Source organism: Acinonyx jubatus, chromosome C1, assembly GCF_027475565.1.
Source record: "Acinonyx jubatus isolate Ajub_Pintada_27869175 chromosome C1, VMU_Ajub_asm_v1.0, whole genome shotgun sequence".
NCBI lineage: Eukaryota > Metazoa > Chordata > Mammalia > Carnivora > Felidae > Acinonyx > Acinonyx jubatus.
In genome coordinates this window covers 53,447,476-53,469,664 of record NC_069381.1, presented here as the reverse complement: position 1 = coordinate 53,469,664, position 22,189 = coordinate 53,447,476, and the positions used below count along the sequence as shown (strand labels likewise).

Here is a 22,189-nt window from a genome sequence, read left to right as displayed (position 1 = left end):
GGACTTCTATAAACTTGTCAGACTCCAAAGTCAGTGCTCTTAAACCACTAATGCTACAGACTTTTTGACTAAGCAATGCTTTTTAAATAGTAAGCAATCAATACATGAACTTATTTAGTTAAATGTGTTGACTATCTTCTCAGTGATTTACACAGCACTTGTCTCTATATATCCATAATCAACCTGCATGAGTTTCAGTAGGAATAATTTTGGTCTTTTGATGGATCAGACAACTAGGCAAAGGTCCACAAAGTGTCTTCCTATGGTCACAAGTTAGCATGTGACAGGGTTGCACTATTCTAAGGCTCCCGGGCCTCTTTGTAAAACACCACCCCAACTTCACTAGGTAGTTCTGAATAAATCACAGTTTTTCTGATGTTAAGCTTCACTTTCAAAATATGCAAATTAACAGTGAAAACTCTCAAAAGCAAGTATCTAGAGTGGAAAAAATGATTTTATTATGTTATTATTATGTAAAATATAATAATTAAATAAAATTTGAATATTTGAAATTTATGTCAAATAAACATATCTGACATAAATAAACATATACCTAAATGTAAATTCAAAAAACATCAATAGAGGTAAGGTTCTGAATTTGTATATTTGGAACCTTTCTATCTTTTCTATCTTTCTATCTTTTGAGTAAGAAAGAATAATTCAGCAAGACACTACTATGGATGAATGTAAACTTGGGAACCTTTACACAAGTTTTCATTAACAAATTAACCTGTCAAAATTTAAATAAAACATTAATATTGCATTCCTCCTTGACTGCCACAAAGTTTAAGATGCTTATAACAGGCCAAAGAAAAAATCAGGAAGCATATTCTCCTCTCAGTAGGAGCCACTATTAGCAATCCTACCTGGTGTGGTAAAGATCAGAGGGGCGCTCCAGTCACTCCAGAGTCCTGGGCCATCCAGTCTCCTGCCCCTCACTTGAACTTCATATGAAGACCCAGGAAGCACACTGTCTACCAGCAGAGATGTAGCTGAGACAAGCTCATCAGCCTATTAAATATTATTTGAAAACATCAGAGCATCAAGTTGATGTGGAACCTTTATCAAAATTGATGACAAGCAGTCTTAGCAAATTTCAAAGAATTAAAATCTTACAGAATAGTTAGCAGGCCCCAGTGGAATTCATTTGCACATTTGTCAATAAAAGTTTAAAGAGCCCATGAGTCCAAGAAGAAAATCACAGTGACAGGAAATATTTTAACCTGAATAATAATGAATATTGACCTTTCGAAATTTGAGAGACACAGCTGAAGTCAGTGGAGAGCTTTAAGCCACCACTGACATCTCTAATAAACACACATGGTAGGAAACAATGAGCAGGGGTGGACAGAGAATAACAAACATTCCTAGAATAAAACTTCACAGAGAAGGGCACGAATAATTTAAAAACCTGAACTTGATGATAAGCTACAGTGAATCAAAATATAGTTTATACACTAGAGAGCAGAGATCCAAGAGACTTAATTCTGCATAAGACAACCACTACTAAGAACTGCTTAGCAAATGAATTCAGTTTTCCAATGATGTACTCCAAAGCTACTGAACTCCCTGGCCTCTTAAACTGGGAAAGGGTGAAAAGTGCTAGGAATGTATTACACAATAGCAGATCACTTATATTTCAAATTCTATTATCTCCGTTTTATAGATGAGGAAGCTGAAGCCCAGAGAAGCCTTAACTCTGCTTTTCCCACACGTGGCACTAAGGATTCCTTTTCTGCTCTTCATGAAAATAAAGTCTTTAAAAAACTGGCCCAGAGTTAAAAAGACAGTTTTTATATCTAAATTATATAACAATTCATTTCATAAGGGAAAATGCCAAACTCCATGCACAGTCCACGCTCCTTATGACCTCCTTCTTCTCCTCTCCTACTCCTCTCTGATTCATCCACTGCTACTCTTGCTCTCACTCACTCCCCTGGCCTCTAGCTTCTCATCCAGCTTATGGCCTCTGAATTGCTGTTTCCTCTATTTGGAAACGAATTCCCCCATATATCTCCATCACGAACCTCCTTCAAATCCTTGCCCAAATGTCACCTTCTCAATGAGGTCTTCCCTACCTCCACTTAATGCTACAACCTACCATCTCCACCAGCACCCTCAAGCTCCCCTCTCCAGTTTGTTCTACCACCAAGTGCATCCTGATGCCCGTAGAACAGTTCCTAGCACCTATTAGGTACTCAATAAACACTGAAACGATGCAAAAGGGATTTGACACACTTTACACTACAAATGTATGCACTGCATGTAAACAAATATCTTGAGCAATAAAAAAAGTAAGTTTGAATTGTAAAATCAGAAAGGATTATGATCATGAATCCAAGTTTCTGTAACTGGACTTCCTATAGCCCTTTAGCCATGTGTGAGTGCGTGCATGGAGGGAGAGGGAAGAGACGGAGAAAGATGGTAATCTATACATAAACTCTTTTTGGAAGTGGAACTTTCTCTGGGACTAAATTCTGGGAATAATTTGTCATACCCCTCAATATATAACATGGATCCATACATAAGAGATACTGTGCAACATCAAACAACTTTTCTAAAAGCATTTTACCAAAGATGCAGACATGCTGTTCATATGGTCATTTCCTAGGCTGATCTTAAATGAAAGCAAATATAATATTAAATTACAGCTGGTTCTGCTCCAGAAGAGCCATGTACATTTGGCAAGCAAAGGGCATTTGAGATGGGACTTGGAAAGCGCCATATCTTCAGTTGCTCCTCGATGTTCCATTTTGTTTACTAAAATATACTTACTGGGGCACCTGAGTGGCTGCCTCCATTAAGTATCAGACTCTTGATCTCGATTCAGGGCATCTTGGCTCAGGGCATGATCTCATGATTTCATGAGTTCGAGCTCTACATCAGGCTCTGTGCTGACAGCACAGGGCCTGCTTGGGACTCTTTCTCTCCTTCTCTCTCTCCCCTTCCCACATTAGAGTTGTCTCACTCTCAAAATAAATAAATAAACATTAATTTTTTTTTCCAATTTAAACTATACTTACTTTTCTCATATTTGTTGAAGAATTCTCTGAATATTTCACTTGATATTGAAGTTGAAATAGTACCAATGTTGGGCTGGACCAAGAAATTTTTAAATTGCCAGTGTCTGTGATTTCCATATGTAAACCTAATGGTGGATCAGGCTTCACTTAAGGAAAAGAGAATATTTTGAAGTCAAGCAATTTTCATGATAATCATAAAATAAAGTCAAAATGAATTTTTAGCAGATCCTAATCTTTTAACTACTTAAAAGGTAACCTTAAGCAAAGGCTAATTACAGAACCAAAATATTAGGTCTCCTCCTTGTATCTTTCCATAACAATCCACACATCTTCCTTTCCTTCTCCCTAAATGGTAAAAACTGTAAATCAGTAAATGAGGTTGTTTTGATAAACGTGAATTCCTGCTGTAAAAAAGTCTGTTAACTTTATTTAAACTGGCATTCCCCAAACTTCTTTGAAGCTTCTCCCTACCACACTCACCCACTGTTTTAGTGGGTGACAAAGAAAAACAGCATTTTGCAGAGCACTACTTGGAAAATGCATACAGAGTTTTCAGGTAAAACTTCACACAAATATGCATGCAAACTTCAGCAAACCTATTAACTTTGAAATACAGTAATCTAGATGCACCAATTCAAATAACCCACAGCATGCATACTTCACATGCAATAAACATAGCATTAGCAGGCCCTGGCTTGTCACCAGAAATGGGCATAGAGTTTCATAGTCTAACAATGTGTTTAGCTTAGTAAATGATTTGAGTTTGTATGTATACGCATGTGTTTATGTATGAATATGCATTTGTGTATAGATTTTGTGTGTGTGTGTGTGTGTGTGTGTGTGTGTGTGTAGTTTTAAGCACACATAACCTTGGGACACCTGGGTGGCTCACTCAGTTAAGCATCTGACTTCAGTTCAGGTCATGATCTCACAGTTTATGAGTTCTAGTCCTGCATCAGGCTCTGTGCTAACAGCTCAGAACCCATCTCCCCTGTCTCTGCTCCTTGCTTGTGTGCTCTCTCTCTCTCCCAAAAACAAATAAACATTAAAAAGAAAAATTAAAAACACATAACCTTTAAATTATTTGTAGAAACAATATAAACATCTTACAATAAAAGACTGGCTAAAGAAATAATGGCTCATCCCTATAAGGCGCTCTATATAGCCATTAAAAATGATAATGGAGAAGAATATTGAACATGTTTAATATTGTTAGTATTGTAAGTTTATTGGGGGTGCCTAGGTGGCTCGGTCAGTCAAGCGTCTGACTCCTGACTTCAGCTCAGGTCATAATCTCACGGTTTGTGAGTTCGAGCCCTACATCAGGCTCTATACTGACAGCGCAGAGCCTGCTTGTGATTCTTTCTCCCTCTCTCCATCCCTCCCCTATTTGCTCTCTATCTCTCTCTCAAAATAAATAAAAATAAATTTTAAAAAAAGTTTATCAAAAACAACTATACTTGGATTCCTGATTTTTTTTAAATTAACAAAAGAATATTCATAAGTATGCATTAAAATTAGAAAAAATGACAAAATGATGGAAAACAGATAATGAATTTGTCCTTTTTGCACATCTCTTGTGTTTTTAAGATTTTAACTAGCAGAACTTACATACATAGAAATAGTCATTACATTGAAACACTGATTTGCATTTCATTTTCAAGAACTAAAATGGCACATTACTGTTTTTTAACACACTGTATTTTCTTTTCATTTTTTTAAAATGTTTTTATTTATTTTTGAAGGAGAGAGAGAGACAGAGCATGAGCAGGGGAGGACCAGAGAGAGACGGAGACACAGAATCCAAAGCAGGCTCCAGGCTCTGAGCTGTCAGCACAGAGCCCGACACGGGGCTTGAACTCACAAACCATGAGATCATGACCTGAGCCAAAGTCAGACACTCAACCAACTGAGCCACCCAGGCATCCCTTAACACACTGTATTTTCAAGAATTTAGACATAGTTTTTCTCTTTTCCTTGAATCAAAATTAATAAAGTTTTTACTTTATGTGACGTATTACAAATTTTAATTATTTTAAAGCAGGGACAGATAAACACTAAAGTCTAGAAACAATAGGTGAAACTCACTGAGTTCTCATGACCAAAAAGAAAACAAAACAAAGCCATCAAACAGAAAAGAAATCATAAAATTATAAACTATTGTACACTTCCTGCCTGTATAGATATATTCCTTAATATTAGAAATCTAAAAATAAATCTTTCCTCTTGGAAGCATTGGCACTACTCATTCCGCCCACTTTGTGTCCCATCTTCCTAACCAACCTACTCTGATCAGGTCTACCCCCTCACCAATCCACTGAAAGCGCTCTCTCTTATCAAGATCACCACCCTTTTCCAAATCCAGTATCAGCTGTCTGATCCATTTTACTCCACCTCTCAGTGGCATTCCACATATCTGCTCACTGTTCCTGCATGGTTCCAGGCCACCATGTTCTTTTACTCCTCTTTTCCCTCTGACTGCCTCAGTCTTTCCCTCGCTGAACTCTTAAGTGGCTGATCTTATTCAATCCCAAAAACATCTATACAACAAATACTCCTGTATATATCTCCCTCGAACTCTAGGATCATATGTCCAAATGCCTACTCAGCATCTCTTGGGTATCTATAAGCATCTCAAAATTAATGTGTCACACCTGATCCTCCCCAAATCTCCCCATCCCAGTACATGGTACCACTATTCACTGGCATGCTCTGGTCCTAGCCTGAGTGTTATCCTTGGCTCTTCTCTTTCCTTCGTACCAAATCCACTAGAAATCTCAGATAGCACCATCTCCCAAATAAATTCCAACTATGACCATTTCTTTCTTCTCCATTGCTACATCCCTAAGCCAACTAGATCATTCCAATAACCTCCTATCTGAGCCCTCTGATTCCACTCTTGCAACTATCCTTCCTCTTTTCCCCATCAACTTTCTTCTCCACATGCAGAGCAAATTTGAAACATGCACACAGACACACATACCTGACCATATCACTCTCCTGGTTCAAAAGCTTCCAGTGCAATTAGGATAAAATCCAACTCTGTAACTCTGGCCTATGATATGAACCCAATAACTCTCCGACCACATCTCCAGATATTCCCTTACCTCATTCAGTCCAAACATAGAGGCCTTTTCTTTGGTTCCTCCAACTGCCAAGCTCTTTCCATCTCAGAGGTTTCATGGGTGCTATTTTTCCTGCATGGAGCACCTTTCGCTCTGGAGTTTTACACAGTTTTTTCTCTTTCATTTAGCCCAACTGCTATCTCCCAAAACAGGTCCTCTTTGACCTCCATAGCTAAAATAATAGTCACTACACCTGACACTCTCCATCTCTTACTTCTTTTATGGAACTTAAAATTTTGGGACATTATCATATATGCCCAAGCATATGGAAAGATTTTTTTTCCTCAAAAATCATTACTGAAAAAAAACAAAACTCTTTTTAAGTTTCTTATAAAGTCTATCATAGAACTTCATCTTAACTTTTATTTTTTTTAATATACAATTAAATTCTGACTCCAGGTGCTTCTAAAAATCACCTGAGAGAATTAGTTTTAAAAAGAGAACATAACAGTATTTTATAAATATTATGTATATTTTTTCCTATGGTATAATTTTATGATGGAATTGTTCAGGCGTCATCATAATTATGTTGTAGAGACCAAAAATATATCCCTAGAAGACAAATTATTTGAAAGTCCTAATGTTGGGGCACCTGGGTGGCTCAGTCGGTTAAGCACCCAACTTCAGCTCAGGTCATGATCTCACGGTCCGTGAGTTCGAGCCCCGCGTCAGGCTCTGGGCTGATGGCTCAGAGCCTGGAGCCTGCTTCCGATTCTGTGTCTCCCTCTCTCTCTGCCCCTCCCCCGTTCACGCTCTGTCTCTCTCTGTCCCAAAAATAAATAAACGTTAAAAAAATTTTTTTTTGAAAAAAAAAAGTCCTAATGTTAAAATATGATGTCAATGCATTCATATGTCATATGTCATATGCAAATCTGCATATGCAGATGTCATGCTCAGTAACTTAGAAAGAAATGAAGGTGAGGCTATGTGAAAAACCGTGTGAGATGCCTGGAAAAGTGGCTCTTGTGATGTCAAAAACAATGATGCAATGATGCATGTAAGAAGTTTATATACAATGCTTTCAAGAAATACAAGTGGAAAATAGTAACACTGTTACATTACATGTTATATATAATATACATACATACACAAAACTGAGTTAATAAACACATTCATTAAGTGAACACTTGCCTATCTTATTCACATTTGTAATTATATGTTCAGGTGGATCAAAAGAAACTTTGGGAATCTTTGCACTAAAAATCTGGGCCATAACCTATTACTTGAGTTTTTCTTATAATCAGATTTGTACAGCAAATTATTTAGTTGTTTACTTTTTTACTATCCCTGTCTGCTTAATATTGTCTCTGGTCTATGAGGCAGAAACTTTGTCTCATTCACCATTGTTTCCCCAGCTCCTAGGTCAGTGGCTGACACATATGAGCCTCTGAGAAATATTTATTGAAGGAAGAAATCCAGGTAAAAAACAAGCTTCTCATTATTTTTGGAAATTATTATCTGATAAGTGAAAACAGGAATAACCAAACGACACGTATCCATTGCACAGATCCAGAATTTAAGAAAAAAATGTTTTTAAGAAAGAATTTAACAACTGCAGAGATATCTATATTGCGCTTAAAACATTCTAGAAGCTACTCTTAATAGTTCCTCATACCACATTTACCATCCTTACAGCTCGAAAGCAAGATAAACTATTGAAAAAAAACATTTTGTGAGCAATTTTTAACCTGCTTGTGTGACTGATGTTTAGATCTATTATCTCTTTTATACACAACTTACCAACATTTATGGGCTGAACTGACATCATAGGTGACTGAAAAACTACTCCACCAGACGTGATTTTGAAATACATAAGAAGAGTGTGGTTGAGTTTGGCTGTGGGCACAGGCACATGGCATTCACAGCTGTCACGAACACTGCAGTTACACTGAACAGTCAGAAAACTGCCCTTCTGGGGGACCGGAAGTGACTCTTCTAACACTTCAGGCCTATGTGAAAAAAGAAGAGATAAATATTAGTGTAGATGTGGCATGTACTGGATTTACTTAAAATGTATGACAAAAATTTCTGCGCATCCAGCTTAAAAGGCATCTAGGGAAAAACAAAGGATGCATTATATCAGAGATACAAACATAAGAGTTAAAGCAGGTTAGCCATTAGAAAGAATATCAGCACAGGGGCACTTGGCTGGCTCCATCGGTAGGGCATGTGACTCTGGATCTTGGAATTGTAAGTTCGCGCCCCATGTTGGGTATAGAGATGACTTAAAAATAATAAAAAATCTTAAAAGAAATAATACCAGCAACAAGGTACTGAAGCAATAGTGAAGTACCAAAAAGGAAAGAGATACTGTGATCCTAAAACTCTATATCCAGAGAAAATATCTTTCAAAATAAACATGAAATAAAGGTTTTTTTCAAGCATACCAAAACTGAAAGAATTCGTCACCCATCAGGTGTGTATTATAAAAGCTGCCAAAGAAAATCCATCAGGCAAAAGAAAATGATAGCAGATGGAAGACAGGTTCCACACAAAGAAATGAAAATAACTTTAAAAGGGTATTTACTTGGGAATGCAAGCTGGTGCAGTCGCTCTGGAAAACAGTAGGGAGGTTCCTCAAAAACCTAAAAATAGAACTACCCTATGACCCAGCAATTGCACTACTAGGCATCTATCCATGGGATACAGGTGTGCTGTTTCGAAGGGACACATGCACCCCATGTTTATAGCAGCACTATCAACAATAGCCAAAGTACGGAAAGAGCCCAAATGTCCATCAATGGATGAATGGATAAAGAAGATGTGGTATATACATACAATGGAGTATTACTCGGCAATCAAAAAGAATGAAATCTTGCCATTTGCAACTACATGGATCGAACTAGAGGGTATTGTGCTAAGCGAAATTAATCAGAGAAAGACAAGTATCATATGACTTCACTCATATGAGTACTTTAAGAGACAAAACAGATGAACATAAGGGAAGGGAAACAAAAAAAATATAAAAACAGGGAGGGGGACAAAGCAGGACACTCATGAATATGGAGAACAAACTGAGGGTTACTGGAGGGATTGTGGGAGGGGGGGTGAGCTAAATGGGTAAGGGACACTAAGGTAATCTACTCCTGAAATCATTGTTGCACTATATGCTAACTAATTTGGATGTAAATTTTAAAAAATTAAAATTAAAATAAAAAAAAATAAATAATAAATATGGAGAACTGAGGGTTACTGGAGGGGTTGTCGGAGGGGGGATGGGCTAAATGGGTAAGGGGCACTAAGGAATCTACTCCTGAAATCATTGTTGCACTATATGCTAACTAATTTGGATGTAAATTTAAAAAAATAAAAAAATAAAATTAAAAAAATAATGTGGAGAAAGTTAAAATGGGATATTTTAAAAGCCTATACACATTTATTTTTGTTCTGTACTGAAGATAAAGACAAGGAGAATCCTTTCAAGATCAAGTAATGAAAATTCTCTAGTTTTTAGAGCCTCTACTCCTTTACCATAGGTTTCTAAAAAGTTTAATACCTATTTTAGGATCAATACTTTGTGCAAATTAATATAAGGAGGATTCTGGGGGATGAAGTTTAGAATTAGCAAAAATAAGAAGGGTTTATATTTTTCCAAGAAAATAGAAAAAAAATCACTGGAAAACAGATTCTTGAATTTTTTCAGTTATTCTAAAATGTCTTGTCTGTGGAAACTATCCAGTTTTCAAAACAACATTATCCTCAGATCTTTGTAACTAGAGCGTATTTATTAAATCATGATTTTTTTAAAAAAGGGTATTTACTGACTGCTTAAAGCAAAAATAATAACCATGTAGTGTAAGGTTTATAACAGATAGAAGTAAAACATATGACATTGGCTCCAAGCTTGGGAGTGCAGGACATAATGTAAGTATGCAGTTGTAATGTTCTCATGCTACACATGAAGTGGTATAATATTCCTCGGAGGTACATAAGTTAGACCGTGATGAGTTAAAAACCTGTATTACAAATCCTAAAGCAACGACTAAAATAACAAAACAAGAAGTTACAGCTTTGGAATCACAATGGTCAAGTCAATAGAGTATTAGTATAGAGAAAAATAGATGAATGGAACAGAATAGAGACGAAGACCTATATGGACAACCAGCTTTCTAGAGAGGTACAAAAGCAGGTCTGTGGGGAAGGGTGGTGAGCAATGGGATGTCTATACGCAAAACAAAACAGATTTCAACCCCTACTCACACCAGATTCAAAAATTAATTCAAAATGGGTCATCAATTCAAATATAAAATTTAAAGCTATAAAACGTCTAGAAGAGAACACGGGAAAAAAAATTTGTGACCTTGGGTAAGGTAACATGTCCTTAGATGCAACACCAAAAACATGATCCATAAAAGAACAAATTCATAGATTGGACTCTTCTCAAGATTGAAAACTCCTCTGAAAGAAAGACACTATGAAACAACAAAAAGACAAGCCACAGACTGAGAGAATACATCTTCCAATCATCTATCTAATAAAGCACTTGTCTCCAAAAGATAAAAAGATCTCTCAAAACTCAATAACAATAGAGGCTCCTGGGTGGCTCAGTTGGTTAAGTGTCAAACTCTTGGTGTCTGTTCAGGTTATGATCTCACCGTTCGTGGGTTCAAGCCCCATGATGGGCTCCACCTGCTGGGGATTCTCTCTCTCTGTCTCTCTCTCTCTCCTTCTTTCTCTTCCCCTCCCCTGCTCTCACTCTCTGTGCGTCTCTCTGAAAATAAACTTTTTTAAAAAGGTTAAAAAAAACCTTGCAAATGGGGAGAGAATATTAATATTTAGACATGACCACTGGCTTCAGAAATCTTGCAGCCCTTTTGGAGGGAAAAACTGTAAGTGATAAATATACAAATTTAGTGCAGGGAAAGCAATGCTTTAGAAACTCTGCTAACTAGCACATACCTGAAAATTCAGATATAAACACAACATGAAAGAAATGGGCCCGAATCATTCATACATATACCCCTAGTATTAAATGTTGTGAATTATGATAGATTTTCATGTTTCCTGAGATAGACTTTAGTATTACTTTAGACCTAAAAGAAATCAATCAAGAAACAACATTTCCAGGCCTTTTAAGGTGCAAATCAGTCTATTGGGTGCTGTGTAAGGGATAATCCTATTGTGGGAAGCACACTAAACTAAACTGAGACCTAAAATTAAGTCCTGTTTGCTTATGAGCCATAGTCAGAGAGTTCCTTTTGTGAGCTTTGGTTTCGACAATCAGTAAAACAGAGAAAAATGCCTGCACTACTCACCTTTACAAGGCTATTGTAAGTATTAAAGAGGATAACATAAAAGGATTTTTGAAAACTTTAAAGTGCTATATACTCATAAGATACCATTTTGGGGTTTTTTAAATATGAAATTTACTGTCAAATTGGTTTCCATACAACACCCAGTGCTCATCCCAACAGGTGCCCTCCTCAATGCCCATCACCCACTTTCCCCTCCCTCCCACCCCCCATCAACCCTCAGTTTATTCTCAGTTTTTAAGAGACTCTTATTGTTTCCCTCCTTCCCTCTCTGTCCCCCATGGTCTTCTGTCAAGTTTCCCAGGATCCACGTAAGAGTAAAAACATATGGTATCTGTCTTTCTCTGTATGACTAATTTCACTTAGCATAACACTCTCCAGTTCCATCTACGTTGCTACATAAGGCCATAATTCATTCTTTCTCATTGCCAAGTAGTATTCCATTGTATATATAAACCACATCTTCTTTCTCCATTCATCCATTGATGGACATTTAGGCTCTTTCCATTATTTGGTTATTGTTGCAGGTGCTACTATAAACATTGGGTTGCAAGTGCTCCTATGCATCAGCACTCCTGTATCCCTTGGGTAAATTCCTAGCAGTGCTATTGCTGAGTCATAGGGTAGATCTATTTTTAATTTTTTGAGAAACCTCTACACTGTTTTCTAGGGTGGCTGTACCAGTTTGCATTCCCACAAGCAGTGCAAGAGGGTTCCCGTTTCTCCACATCCTCGCCAGCATCTATAGTCTCCTGAATTGTTCATTTTAGCCACTCTGACTGACGTGAGGTGATATCTGAGTGTGGTTTTGATTTGTATTTCCCTGATGAGGAGTGACATTGAACATCTTTTCATGTGCCTATTGGCCATCTGGATGTCTTCTTTAGAGAAGTGTCTATTCATGTCTTCTGCCCATTTCTTCACTGGATTATTTGTTTTTTGGGTGTGGAGTTTGGTGAGTTCTTTATAGACTTTGGATACTAGCCCTTTGTCCAATATGCCATTTGCAAATATCTTTCCCATTCCATCGGCTGCCTTTTAGTTTTGTTGATTGTTTCCTTCGCAGTGCAGAAGCTTTTTAATTCATGAGGTCCCAAAAGTTCATTTTTGCTTTTAATTCCCTTGCCTTTGGAGATGTGTCAAGTAAGAAATTGCTATGGCTGAGGTCAGAGAGATTTTTTCCTGCTTTCTCCTCTAGGGTTTTGATGGTTTCCTGCCTCACATTCAGGTCCTTTATCCACTTTGAATTTATTTTTGTGAATGGTGTAAGAGAGTGGTCTAGTTTCATTCTTCTGCATGTTGCTGTCTAGTTCTCCCAGCACCATTGGTTAAAGAGACTGTCTTTTTCCATTGGATATTCTTTCCTGCTTTGTCAAAGATTAGTTGGCCATGCTTTTGTGGGTCCAATTCTGGAGTCTCTATTCTATTCCATCGGTCTATGTGTCTGTTTTTGTGCCAATGCCATGCTGTCTTGATGACTACAGCTTTGTAGTAGAGGCTCAAGTCTGGGATTGTGATGCCTCCTGCTTTGGTTTTCTTCTTCAATATTACTTTGGCTATTCGGGTCTTCTGTGGTTCCATACAAATTTTAAGATTGCTTGTTCTAGCTTCAAGAATGCTGGTGCAATTTTGATTGGGATTGCATTGAATGTGTAGATAGCTTTGGGTAGTATTGACATTTTAACAATATTTATTCTTCCAATTCATGAGCACGGAATGTTTTTCCATTTCTTTGTATCTTCTTCAATTTCTTCATAAGCTTTCTATAGTTTTCAGCATACAGATCTTTTACATCTTTGGTTAGGTTTATTCCTAGGTATTTTATGCTTCTTGGTGCAATTGTGAATGGGATCGGTTTCTTTATTTTCTTTCTGTTGTTTCATTATTAGTGTATAAGAATGCAACTGATTTCTATACATTGATTTTGTATCCTGCAACTTTGCTGAATTCATGTATCAGTTCTAGCTGATTTTTGGTGGAGTCTATTCGGTTTTCCATAGAGTATCATGTCATCTGCAAAAGTGAAAGCTTGACTTCATCTTTGCCAATTTTGATGCCTTTCATTTCCTTTTGTTGTCTGATTGCTGATGCTAAAACTTCCAACCCTATGTTAAACAACAGCTGTGAGAGTGGACATCCCTGTTGTGTTCCTGATCTCAGGGGGAAAGCTTTCAGTTTTTCCCCATTGAGGATGATGTTAGCTGTGGGCTTTTCATAAATGGCTTTTATGATCTTTAAGTATGTTCCTTCTATCCCGACTTTCTCAAGGGTTTTTATTAAGAAAAGATGCTGAATTTTGTCAAATGCTTTTTCTGCATCGATTGACAGGACATATGGTTCTTATCTTTTCTTTTTTTAATGTGATGTATCACATTGATTGATTTGCAAATATTGAACCAGCCCTGCATCCCAGGAATGAATCCCACTTGATCATGGTGAATAATTCTTTTTATATGCTGTTGAATTTGATTTGCTAGTATCTTGTCGAGACTTTTTGCCTCCATATTCATCAGGGACATTGGCTTGTGGTTCTCTTTTTTTGCTGGGTCTCTGGTTTGGGAATCAAAGTAATGCAGCTTCATAGAATGAGTCTAGAAGTTTTCCTTCCCTTTCTATTTTTTGGAACAGCTTGAGACAGATAGGTATTCTATGTCTCATAGAATTCCCCAGGGAAGCCATCTGGTCCTGGATTCTTATTTGTTGGGAGATTTTTGATAACTGATTCAACTTCTTCACTGGTTATGGGTCTGTTCAAATTTTCTCTTTCTTCCTGTTTGAGTTTTGGAAGTGTGTGCGTGCTTAGGAATTTGTCCATTTCTTCCAGGTTGTCCAGTTTGTTGGCATATAATTTTTCATAGTATTTCCTGATAATTGCTTGTACTTCTGAGGGATTAGTTATAATAATTCCATTTTCATTCATGATTTTATCTATTTGGGTCCTCTCCCCTTTCTTTTTGAGAAGCCTGGCTACAGGTTTATCAATTTTGTTTATTTTTTCAAAAAACCAACTCTTGCTTTCATTGACCTGCTCTACTGTTTTTTTTAGATTCTAGATTGTTTATTTCTGCTCTGATCTTTATTATTTCTCTTCTTCTGCTGGGTTTGGGGTGTCTTTGCTGCTCTGCTTCTATTTCCTTTAGGTGTGCTGTTAGATTTTGTATTTGGGATTTTTCTTGTTTCTTGAGATAGGCCTGGATTGCAATGTATTTTCCTCTCAGGACTGCCTTCGCTGCATCCCAAAGCGTTTGGATTGCTGTATTTTCATTTTCGTTTGTTTCCATATATTTTTTAATTTCTTCTCTAATTGCCTGGCTGACCCATTCATTCTTTAGTAGGGTGTTCTTTAACCTCCATGCTTTTGGAGATTTTCCAGACTTTTTCCTGTGGTTGATTTCAAGCTTCATAGCATTGTGGTCTGAAAGTATGCATGGTATGATTTCAATTCTTGTATACTTATGAAGGGCTGTTTTGTGACCCAGAATGTGATCTATCTTGGAGAATGTTCCATGTGCACTTGAGAAGAAAGTATATTCTGTTGCTTTGGGATGCAGAGTTCTAAATATATCTGTCAAGTCCATCTGTTCCAATGTATCATTCAGAGCCCTTGTTTCTTTATTGACCGTGTGTCTATATGATCTATCCATTTCTGTAAGTGGGGTGTTAAAGTCCCCTGCAATTACCACATTCTTATCAATAAGGTTGCTTATGTTTGTAATTGTTTTAAATATTTGGGGGCTCCCGTATTTGGCACATAGACATTTATAATTGTTAGCTCTTCCTGATGGATAGACCCTGTAATTATTATATAATGCCCTTCTTCATCTGTTGTTTCAGCCTTTAAAGTCTAGTTTGTCTGATATAAGTATGGCACTCCAGCTCTCTTTTGACTTCCAGTGGCAGGATAAATAGTTCTCCATCCCCTCACTCTCAATCTGAAGGTGTCCTCAGGTCTAAAATGAGTCTCTTCTAGACAGCAAATAGATGGGTCTTGTTTTTTTATCCATTCTGATACCCTATGTCTTTTGGTTGGCGCATTTAGTCCATTTACGTTCAGTGTTATTATAGAAAGATATGAGTTTAGAGTCATTGGGATGTCTGTATGTTTCATGCTTATAGCGATGTCTCTGGTACTTTGTCTCACAGGATCCCCCTTAGGATCTCTTGTAGGGCTGGTTTAGTGGTGATGAATTCCTTCAGTTTTTGTTTGTTTGGGAAGACCTTTATCTCTCCTTCTATTCTAAATGACAGATTTGCTGCGTAAAGGATTCTTGGCTGCACATTTTTTCTGTTCATCACATTGAAGATTTCCTGCCATTCCTTTTTGGCCTGCCAAGTTTCAGTAGAGAGATCCGTCACGAGTCTTATCGGTCTCCCTTTATATGTTAGAGCACGTTTATCCCTAGCTGCTTTCAGAATTTTCTCTTTATCCTTGTATGTTGCCAGTTTCATTATATGTCGTGCAGAAGATCGATTCAAGTTACGTCTGAAGGGAGTTCTCTGTGCCTCTTGGATTTCAATGCCTTTTTCCTTCCCTGGATCAGGGAAGTTCTCAGCTATTATTTCTTCAAGTATACCTTCAACACCTTTCTCTCTCTCTTCCTCCTCTGGAATACCAATTATGCGTAGATTATTTCTCTTTAGTGCATCATTTAGTTCTCTAATTTTCCGCTCATACTCCTGGATTTTTTTATCTCTCTTTTTCTCAGCATCCTCTTTTTCTCAGCTTCCTCTTTTTCCATAATTTTATCTTCTAGTTCACCTATTCTCTCCTCTGCCTCTTCAATCCGAGCTGTGGTTGTCTCCATTTTATTTTGCAGCTCATGTATAGCATCTTTTAGCTCCTCCTGGCTGTTCCTTAGTCCCTTGATCTCTGTAGCAATAGATTCTCTGCTGTCCTCTATACTGTTTTCAAGCCCAGCGATTAATTTTATGACTATTATTCTAAATTCACTTTGTTATATTGTTTAAATCCTTTCTGATCAGTTCGTTAGCTGTTGTTATTTTCTGGAGATTCTTTTGAGGAGAATTCTTCCATTTCGTCATTTTGGATAGTCCCTGGAGTGGTGCGGGACTGCGGGGCACTTCCCCTGTGCTGTCTTGAATAACTTGCGTTGGTGGGTGGGGCCGCAGTCAGACCTGATGTCTGCCCCCAGCCCACTGCTGGGGCCACAGTCAGACTGGTGTGTGTGCCTTCTCTTCCCCTCTCCTAGGGGCGGGATTCACTGTGGGGTGCCGTGGCCTGTCTGGGCTACTTGCACACTGCTAGGCTTGTGGTGCTGGGGACCTGGAGTATTAGCTGGGGTGGATTGGCAAGGTGCACAGCGGCAGGAGGGGCAGGCTCAGCTCACTTTTCCTTCGGTGATCCGCTTCAGGAGGGGCTCTGCGGCACCGGGATTGAGTCAGACCCTCCGCTGGAGGGATGGATCCGCAGAAGCACAGCGTTGGGTGTTTGTGGGTGTTTGCGTGGTGCAAGCAAGTTCCCTGGCAGGAACTGGTTCCCTTTGGGATTTTGGCTGGGGGATGGGCGAGGGAGATGGTGCTAGCGAGCGCCTTTGTTCCCCGCCAAGCTGAGCTCTGTCATCCGGGGCTCAACAACTCTCCCTCCCGTTGTCCTCCAGCCCTCCCGATCTCCGAGCAGAGCTGTTAGCTTATAACCTTCCAGATGTTAAGTCCCACTTGCTTCCGAACACACTCCGTCCGGCCCCTCCACTTTTGCAAGCCAGACTCGGGGGCTCTGCTTGGCCAGCAGGCTGCCCCTCCGCCCCGGCTCCTTCCCGCCAGTCCATGGAGCGCGCACCGCCTCTCCACCCTTCCTACCCTCTTCTGTGGGCCTCTCGTCTATGCTTGGCTCCAGAGAATCTGTTCTGCTAGCCTTCTGGTGGTTTTCTGGGTTATTTAGGCAGGTATGGGTGGAATCTAAGTGATCAGCAGGACGCGGTGAGCCCAGCATCCTCCTACGCCGCCATCTTCCTCCGGCACCTGCTCGCAACAAACTCATTATTTTTTTAAAAAAGCATTTCCATTCAGAAATTTCCCAAACTACCACAACAGATAACCCCATCATGAAACTCTAAAAATCAATCTAAAACTAATTATCAAAGTGTTCTATACAGGGGTGAGAAAACTACAGCCCACAGGCCAAATAAGCTTGTTTTTTGTACAGCTTGTGAACTAAGAATGGTTTCTTACATTTTCAGAAGGTAAAAAAAAAAAAAAAAAAAAAAAGGAAGAATGTCCTGTGATACAAGGAAATTGCATAAAATTCAAATTTCAATGTCCATTAACATTCTCAAGTTTATTCATTTATATATTTGCATATGGCTACAAGGTTGTGATAGGGACAGTATGGACCACAAAGTCTAAAATATTTGCTATCTGGGGGTGCTTGGGTGGCTCAGTTGGTTAAGTGTCCAACTTCGGTTCAGGTCATGATCTCACGGTTTGTGAGTTCCAGCCCCACGTTGGGCTCTGTGCTGACAGCTCAGAGCCTGGAGTCTGTTTCAGATTCTGTGTCTCCCTCTCTCCCTGTCCTTCCCCCATTCATGCTCTGTCTGTCTCTGTCTCTCTCTCTCTCTCAAAAATAAATAAATATTAAAAAAAAAAGTTTTTTAAATATTTGCTATCTGGCCCTTAAAGAAAACATTTTTCAATCCCAGCTATTGGCCAAAAACATTTTGTACTCCTTATTGCTGGGTACTTGAAAGGCAAAGGACACAAAAATAAAGAATCCACATTAAATATATCATCAAATTTCATTATATAGCATATTTACAACTGACATAAAAACAGCTGGAGGATCACGATCTAATTCAACTTTTCAAAGAAAAAGTAAGTAAGAAACTGAATAAGAAACTGAGGCTTGGAGACCATACAGACCTGAAACTCATTTGAAGCCTATGCTTACATGCTCACTGCTCACTTCATTATGCCCAACATATCTTATTATTACAGGAGACATTTCACTGCTACTGTTGCCATTTTATTTAGGGGATTCACAGAGACATCGGTAGCCACAACTAAAAACTTATTATAATCTGAATCATCTCAATATTTCTATAGATCAGAACTTTAAAGAATTAGAGAATTATTTCAAATTACTTTTTCCATGAGGAAAACATTAGATATTTCTCATATGTGTGAGAGCATAAGCTTTTCAAAGTTTGTGTGAAACCTGGAATACATGAGCCTTGTTATTGTCAAAGCCTTTGTTATTTGTCAAAGTCAGCATAAGAACTTCTTTTACCTTCCAAAAGAAGTTTGAAGTTATTTGTGAACATCAAACAACACTCTAAATTTTGATTATTTTAATGTATAAGGATTAAAATGATGATCAAATTTTTAAAGTAAGAAAGAGATACTTTGGCTTAAAATATCCAAAACTTAATAATTTCTGAAATCCTTGAAAACTTTTTATGCAGCAAAATATCTTATATCTTGCCAGTACACACATAAATTCAGTGCCACTATTTATTTAATCTCTATATGTGAGTAAACTTTACTTAGAAGTGAAAATAGTAAAAAAAAAATTTTTTTTCTCAAATTTTACATTTGGCTACTTTGCAAATTTCATCACTTGGGCAATTTTTCTACTCAGAAGTTAATATACAAATATTTATTACTGAAATTTCATTTCTGGTAGCCACAGTGGTTTACAGAGAACACATTCTGTCCTCTGACCTTCTGTCAAATTATTCATTCCCAGAATTACTTTTCCATGAATATATTAAAACTTCTCTAAGCAATGATCTACACTAAGTTACTACAGAAATAGCATCAAATGGTGCCATCCAAGTTCCTGACTGTGACATAAACTGAGAGCAAACTACAGTAGACAAACCAATACATAGAAATTGTTTAAAACAGTATTACTTTTATATATCATTTGAACAGGTCACTTTAAATCTGTACAAATTTTACCAAATCTATACAAATGTTACCCAAAAAATCTACTTTGCCAATCCCCAAAATTTCAAAGACCAGGTTAGTGTTCCAGACTGGTCTCGTCATCATAATCACCTGGAGACTTGTTAAAACTAGATTCCTAGACCCTCCATGAAGAAGTCAGTAGGTCTGGTGCTAAAGAATCTGTTTTCAAGAAGTCTTAGATGAGTGGTTCTCAAAGTTTAGTCCCAAACCAGTAGCATCAGTATCACCTGGAACTTGATTGAAATGCAAATAACTGGCTCCACTTTATATCTTGTGAATCAGCTCCAAGTGAGAAGTAATGGCCTACATAAATCTCATCAAGGAGACAAGTTTAAGAAGCATTTTGTAAAACATGAAGTATTCTTCAAATGTAAGATAGTGCCAAACAAATGGAAAATCAACAAGGATAAAAGAGACGAAGAAAAAAGAAAAAGAAAGACTGAAAACAAAAACAAATGAACCTTAATGTATATCGAATTAACAATACAACCACGTGGGTAGAGGGGGAGGGATATCCTAATTAACTTTGGAACACAGTATTTTGACCTTGTAACCCTTAGCCTTAGCACAGGCAAAATGAGTGTAAACAAATACTAGCAACTCTAGTTAGCATGCTTGTTTTTCACAGTGGTATAGGTTACCAATTCCAAAACTACTTTACATGTATTCTACGACTGAGCAAATGGGTTATATATCGTGGGAAATGGAAGCCAGGTTTCTTACTGGTGGAAGAAAGAGAAGAAAGAAGGGCAAGGAAGGGAGAGGGAAGGGAAGAGAAGGAGTGAAGAAAGGAAAAAAGGAAAAGGGAAGACTAGAATGTATCCTATGGTTTGGGGCTAAAATGGGAGATATTAGGGGCACCTGGATGGCTCAGTTAAGCATCCAACTCTTAGTTTCGGCTCAGGTCATGATCTCAAGGTTCATGAGTTCAAGCCCCACATCTGGCTCTATGCTGAAGGTGAAAAGTCTGCTTCAGATTCTCTCTCTCTCCCTCTCTCTCTCCCCCTCCCCTGCTGATACACTCCCACTCTCTAAATAAATAAATAAACAAGCTTTAAAAAGTAATAAAATGGGAAATGTTAGTATGAATACCTACTCTTAATATATGTATATACAGATACAGAAATATAGATTTGTGTATATTATATATAAACCTTGCATATATTGTGTACGTACATACATGTATCTAGTGCATACATACACATATCTGAGAAGGCCCAGATGTTTCAACAATGCCACTCAAGTAACAATGAGCATCTAGCTCCCAGGTACTGCTTTGTAAATACCATTTTCCAATAAAAAGGAAGCAGGGCTCCTTGGAGAAATGGCTGACTCCAGTATTACGGCAAGGAAAGTATAAAATCAACCTGAAACATCCTGTAGCACTAAAGAGTAAGGAAGTCCTCAAAAAAAAAAAAAAAAAGGTGGGACAGATCAAAATGACACAGGAGCCAGCTTCAATAAGTTCCCAGTGGTCAAATATGGGGCAATTTGACCAATAATATAAAAAATGAAAATAACTGATTATAGCTTATAAAATAAAATGAGAATCCATGAGGGGTGCTGGGATGGTTCAATAGGCTGAGCATCTAACTCTTGATTTTCACTCAGGTCATGATCTCATAGTTCATGAGTTCAAGTCCTATGTTGGGCTCTGTACTGACAGGGCAGAACTTGCTTGGGATTCTCTCTCTCCCTCTCTCTCTGTCCCACCCCACTCATGCTTCTCTCTCTCTCTCTTTCTCTCTCTCTCTCTCTCTCTCTCAGAATACATAACAAACTTTTTTAAAAATGTGGGAGTGGCTTTAGAACCAGGTGATGGACAGGGGTTAGAAAAATTTGGAGATGTGTGATAAAGAAAGCCTAAATTGTCTTGAATAGACTGTGAGTGGAAATGTGGAGTTTGGTGACAGTTCCAGTGAGGGCACAAGAGGAAGTGCGTAACACAGACTGGAAACTGGAGGAAAGAGAATGTAATGTAAAGGCAGACAGCTAAGTCACACATCCACAGTTACATGGGAAGCACAGTCTACCTACTGAACTGGGTGATCTGCTGCAGGAAATTTCCAAGCAGGTGTTGAAGGTGCCTCTTGGTTTCCTCTTGCCACAAGAGGAGAGGTACACATTGAGTAAAGGGTAGTTAAACAAAAGAAACCAAGACTTGAGAGCTATGAGATGCCTGGCCTCCCCAGAGGGTAAAGATGTTAACACTAGGAAATGGCTTCTAAGCAAAGACCAGGGCTTAGAGATCTATGGGCTTTTGTCTAATGGGGTGAACCCCAGTGGGAGCCACAGAAGGCTGTATGGTCTTGTGAGAGAACACAGTAGCAGACACACTGCTAGCTTAGACTGAAAGGATACAAAATGAAATGGAGCCATTGGACATCCAAACTTGTGCTGACAGGAAGCATATGAGAAAACTCCCTGGCTGCAGAGATATGCAGCCTTTCATGAAAAACAACCTCAGAGGACAGAGCCAAGAAACATGGAGAATTAATTATTCCTGAGGTTGAGGTAATAGAGGGAATAAGCCTAAGGTGAGGAGGAGGGGGGATGGTCAAAGAGTGGGATCCTTGAAACTGAACTTATAGACAGAGCATGCTTACCAGTAATGACAAGGTCTACAGTAGGTCCACGAGAATGGGTGAACCAGGTCAGGTGAAAAAACAAGAATAGTGAAAGAAAAGCCTTTAAGAAATTGATGATCATCCATATAGAAGTGGAAATCACCAAGAATGGTGACAGAGTAACAGTAAAGAGACAAGGTAAACTAGGTATTAGCAGTTACAAAAGTCTAAACACCTTGGATGACCCTTACTTATTCTTCCACTTCAATTTCTCACCATCCCCCAGCTTTACAACC

At 38.3% G+C, this 22,189-nt stretch overlaps 1 protein-coding gene across 9 annotated transcripts in view; it reads right to left on the bottom strand.

Annotated features, from left to right (window-relative positions):
* Positions 1-22,189, bottom strand: part of LEPR (leptin receptor) — a 135,597-nt gene that overhangs the window by 40,315 nt on the left and 73,093 nt on the right. For all 9 annotated transcript variants that reach the window (XR_008294928.1, XM_053214192.1, XM_053214191.1 and 6 more), the window contains 3 exons: positions 7,889-8,097; positions 3,024-3,169; positions 867-1,011 (listed from right to left, as the gene is read on the bottom strand). Coding sequence is in view for 8 of the 9 variants with exons in the window: in XM_053214192.1 (XP_053070167.1) it covers positions 867-1,011; positions 3,024-3,169; positions 7,889-8,097 (500 nt within the window). In the remaining variant the exon portion in view is untranslated. The remainder of the gene's footprint in view (positions 1-866; positions 1,012-3,023; positions 3,170-7,888; positions 8,098-22,189) is intronic.